Source organism: Cucumis sativus, chromosome 1 (genome assembly GCF_000004075.3).
Source record: "Cucumis sativus cultivar 9930 chromosome 1, Cucumber_9930_V3, whole genome shotgun sequence".
NCBI classification, from domain to species: Eukaryota; Viridiplantae; Streptophyta; class Magnoliopsida; order Cucurbitales; family Cucurbitaceae; genus Cucumis; species Cucumis sativus.
Genome location: NC_026655.2, coordinates 394,726 through 399,446, shown reverse-complemented (window position 1 = coordinate 399,446; position 4,721 = coordinate 394,726). Strand labels below are relative to the sequence as shown.

Sequence of the window (4,721 nt, the reverse complement as noted above, 5' to 3'; positions counted from 1 at the left end):
TTAAGTATATCGGACAACTCGAAACAGAGTCTGGTCGAGATTGGAAGAAAAAAGAAAGTATTGACGTCAAACAATCTTAGAGTAGAGTTCGGCCGCGATTGAAGGTAGAGAAGGAAAGTAAAGGGTTTTTGGGGCTATCGAGCAATCTCGAGATCTGATTGAGATTGAAAGAGAAAAAGGAAGTATTGAGGGATCTTGGGACTGAGTTTCGCTGAGATTGAAGGCAGAGAAGGAAAATAAAGGATTCTCGAGGCTATCTCGAGCTTTTCGTGATTAATTTTACTGATAAAAGTACAAAAAAAAAAAATCATTCTCATATACATTACAAAGCCAAACACAAACATCCTTAATCCTCACCCATCTTATTCTCATTCCAATCCAAACAGCTACTTATGTAATTAAAGCAAACCTATCCTTTAATTTCTATAATATCTATTCACACTCTTGCCATACATGCTGATATTTATTTCCATTCATTCAGCTTTCTATATGGTTATAGAACTTGATTAATGATTTAACATACCTAAATATAAGTGACTGCGTTTGAAATTATTTACCGTCTAATTGGTCGTTGGTTTGAGCCATTTTTTTATTCATTTGCATTTATTTGATGTTGTATGATATTTGTTTATTGAATTGTATTGTATTACTAAAAAATGTGTGTTCTCTCTAATAAGGGTGGTTGCAACCATCGAGAATCTTTAGTAAAATAATGAACTCCAACAAAAAAACACACACATACATGTAAAATATATATATATATATATATATATAAATTAACCAAACATAAGTATATAAAATTTAAAAGTTTGGGTGGGTAGAAATAACAATAATAAGACATGAAGTTGAAATTAGTAGAGGAGAGCAATTGAGCCTTTGCTTCCTTTAACCAATCTGTCCCACATTCAAACATTTGTTTCTGTTCCTCTAATTATTAAACACCAAATAGAAATGAGACCAATTGTGACAGAAACGTCTTAAAGTCACCCATTGAAAGTGGGGAGAAGAGAATCAAGAGCCTTTAATATTGATCAATACTTTTATTACTAAACTATAAATGCAATTAATATATTTGGCATTAAAGTTGATTGATTCCTTACCTAAAATAACAAGTGTTTTCAAATTACAAACTGTAACCTTTTGAACTTTGAATGTAGACTGCCTGTACTTTTCATGTTGTGTTCAATGAGTTTTAATGGATTCAATGGACATAGATTAAAATTTATATTATTTGAAACCACTAGATACGTTATATATGAGTAAGCATAGTTCAAGTTGCATTATAGTCTACCCTCTATACAATGACTCTAAAATAAACACGGCTCAACTTAAGTGATTCACTTACATGGTATGTTATTTCAAATATGCAATTAAAGCACCCTTTGCAAGGGAAGGAGTCTAGTCAAGTAATTATATTTTTTGTTTCTCAAATCACAAAAGATAACGAAAAAGAAAAAAGAAGGAAAAAAACAAAGAAATTGGATGTGTAGAGAGATTCGGAATCTGCATTTGAATTAAGACAGAAAGGAAGACACAGTAACAACAAAATGAGCAGCCATAGTTGATTGCTGAAGGCAGGCAAATCTAGCCCTTTGCTTTTTTAGATAGAAAAATATCATAAAAACATTGAAGAAGAAAAAGGGAGGAGTCTGGTGGGCACTATTATTTGACAGCGCATTCCCTTGCAGTGAAATACTAAAAGATTCATTTTCCAGTGCGGCGGGGGACAACTAAATGACTTTTGACAACGAAAAAACCGCAGCGTACAAATTTTTTTGAGTAAAAACTAGCTACGCACACTCCCATGTCCCCCAAACTTTTTTATTCAAACTTCCACTAAATTTCATTTCTTTCTTTTTAGATTCCTTGTTCAAGCATTGCTCGGACTCTAGTTGGGAGGCCATAGAGATGGATGAAGCCAGCAGCATCAGCTTGGTTGTACACATCCCCGTTCTCAAATGAGGATATGTCTTGTCTATATAGGCTGTTTGGACTTTTGCGTCCGGTTACGGTCACCGAGCCTTTGTACAGTTTGAGTGTGACCGTTCCGGTGGTTTTAGCTGTTATCTTCTCCATGAATCCATCCATGGCTTCACGGAGGGGGTCAAACCATCGGCCTGCGTATACCAGCTCTGCATATTTGAGGGCGAGTGAGTCCTTGACTTGTATGGTTTCACGGTCGAGTGTTAGGGATTCAAGCTCAAGTGCTGCTGTGAATAGGATGGTTCCTCCTGGTGTTTCGTACACACCACGGCTTTTCATGCCAACAAGACGATTTTCGACCATGTCGACTCGGCCAATGCCATGTTTCCCGCCAATGTCGTTGAGTTCGTCGAGAAGGGAGGCTGGTGACAGCTTTTTCCCATTGACAGCTACAGGGAGTCCTGAGACAATTTCAATCTCAACGTATCTGTGAAATAAACAACAAAGGCGTAAGAAACTCGGTTGCAGAAATGCAGAGGATGTGAATCAAGAACAGAGGAAATTTACTCGGGTTGGTTTGGTGCATCCTCGGGATCAACGGATAGCATGTACATATCTTTCTTTGGCTCATTAGCAGGATCTTCCAAAACGTCACCCTTCAATCACATGTAATACATAAAATGAATACAACTGACAAGTATCAAAGCAAAAAAGCCAGGGTCAGGGCTGGCAGCAAGCTGTTTAAAGCTCACGCCTACCACTTGTTCAAGCTAAAAAGAAAACGATCACAATCATACAACAAATTGCAACATCTAAATGACAGCCAAATTCAATCTGTATAGCACGAAACCATATACTTGACAAACCAATAAAACCAACCGGCTATCATGACATTTACCTCATGACTAAGGTGCCAAATATTTCGGTCTCGGCTGTATATCGATTTCTTCGTGACGGGGACTGGCACATTATGTCTCTTTGCATATTCAATGGCATCTTCTCTTCCTGTAATGTCCCATTCTCTCCAGGGAGCTATAACACGTAGTTTGGGGTTCAGAGCAAAGAATGTGAGCTCAAACCGTACCTGCATGGAAAAAAAATAAAATAGAAAGGCAAAAAGATGAGATTCTCTTTAAGAATATTCATAGAGAAAAAAAAAAACTAAGAAAATATAGCAAACCTGATCATTTCCTTTCCCCGTACACCCATGAGCAACAGCATCAGCTCCAACTTCTTTGGCAACATCGACCATGGCCTGTAAAAAACATCATCATAACCTCTACTATTAACTCGAATCCATGTGAGAAAACATGAAACAAGAATCTCTCCGTTTTTTTAACAGATTATTAGAAATATCTGGCCAACCCATGAAGCAATACTCGTAAAATTCAATAACTATAAACTAAATAGCCTCCAGCAGAGGAGATTAAGTAAGATCTAACCTTGGCGATGACAGGACGAGCCATGGAAGTTCCAAGCAAGTATTTCCTTTCATAAATGGCACCAGCTCGCAAGCAGGGAAACACGTAGTGTTCCACAAATTCATCCTTTAGGTCCTTCACAACAAGTTGACAAGCTCCACTCGCTTTCGCCTTTGCTTCCAAGCCATCCAATTCCATCACTCCCTGCATGTTTCACATTAATAATAAGCCAACAAAATAGAATCAAATAATCTACATCTGCACAAAACAAAAACCAATTTGTGGCCATGGAAACAGGGCGCAGCGCTCAAAACATACTTGCCCAACATCAGCAGTGAAGCAAACCACCTCACACCCATATTTCTCTCTGCAGGGAAAAAGATAAATGAGAAAAAAAAAGAAGTCAAAATAACACAATACCGCCATTGAGGATTTCAAAAAAATGGGCCAGAGATATAAAAAACGATTGTTAAGACGAAAAACTTGATCGTGGCCATCATAATATTTGATTATAGAGGGGAAAAACAGAGAGCCGCTCACCGCAACCATGGTACGATAACCGATGTGTCCAAGCCGCCGCTATAAGCTAAAACAACTTTGTTCAGTCTAGCGGGCATCACACCGTTGGTATAAGCAGCGGTAACTTCTCCCATCTCTGTAATAACGTCAATGAATCCTTGAATTGCTGAAGCTGAAAGAGAAAGTAGAGATTCTTAATAAAAACGAATCGAATCGATAGCAATCCGAGTTCATGAGACAGGAGAAAAGCGTCTAGAAATGAGAAAAACGGTTCTAATTTCTATGAAATAAATACGGAAAAAGCGGGGGAACATAACGAAGTGGAGAGAGAAGGAAGAAAGGGAATTGAATATGAACGCAAAGGCGCCGTCGTAGGGAAACTGTAATGAATCGGACAAGGTGATATTGAATTGAAACGCGAAAAATAGGAGAGTTTGAAGAGATTGCGTACCGAATTAAAAGGGCAGAGAGTAAGGAAGAAGATGATGGAGAAGAAACGGGAAGCTTAAGAGAAGCTTTTCGCCGGAACGGCGGCGGAGGAGTCAGAATTTTCGTCTCGCTCGTACTCCACGAAGAGAGCAGTAATGAGCAAGTTTACAGTTTCCGACTCATGGGTTTGAGGCTGCATGAGGGTCCTTTTATCGACGAAAAATCTTGGATTTTTTTGGTTCAAAATAATTATAAATTAAAATTAAAATTCCCCTTCCTAACGTTTTTATTTTCTAAATAATAAAATTATATTCCAATGGACAAAACGTCCCTCAAAGTCCGTATATGTGCACAACTTGTTAATTTAACAACATTTGAGTGTCGAAGAAGATTTTTAACTATTTTAACCGTAGGCAAATGGCTTGTGGT

General features: G+C 37.9%; 1 protein-coding gene across 1 annotated transcript; it reads right to left on the bottom strand.

Annotated features, from left to right (window-relative positions):
- Positions 1-1,485: 1,485 nt before the first annotated feature.
- Positions 1,486-4,493, bottom strand: LOC101215982 (argininosuccinate synthase, chloroplastic). The gene is made up of 8 exons (XM_004138008.3): positions 4,315-4,493; positions 3,885-4,035; positions 3,663-3,711; positions 3,366-3,548; positions 3,104-3,178; positions 2,822-3,007; positions 2,491-2,579; positions 1,486-2,410 (listed from the first exon to the last, which is right to left on the bottom strand). The coding sequence occupies exons 2-8, from the start codon at positions 3,995-3,997 to the stop codon at positions 1,858-1,860; spliced, it is 1,248 nt and encodes a 415-aa protein (XP_004138056.1). The 5' UTR covers positions 3,998-4,035; positions 4,315-4,493; the 3' UTR covers positions 1,486-1,857.
- Between the last annotated feature and the right edge of the window lie 228 nt (positions 4,494-4,721).

Excerpts from the sequence above, each read along its gene's own strand:
- LOC101215982 (XM_004138008.3), bottom strand. The coding sequence starts at position 3,997 with ATGGGAGAAGTTACCGCTGCTTATACCAACGGTGTGATGCCCGCTAGA. Across the intron at positions 3,549-3,662 it reads TCACTGCTGATGTTGGGCAA|GGAGTGATGGAATTGGATGG; the intron begins GTATGTTTTGAG and ends TGAAACATGCAG. Across the intron at positions 2,580-2,821 it reads TTTGGCACCTTAGTCATGAG|GGTGACGTTTTGGAAGATCC; the intron begins GTAAATGTCATG and ends ATGTGATTGAAG.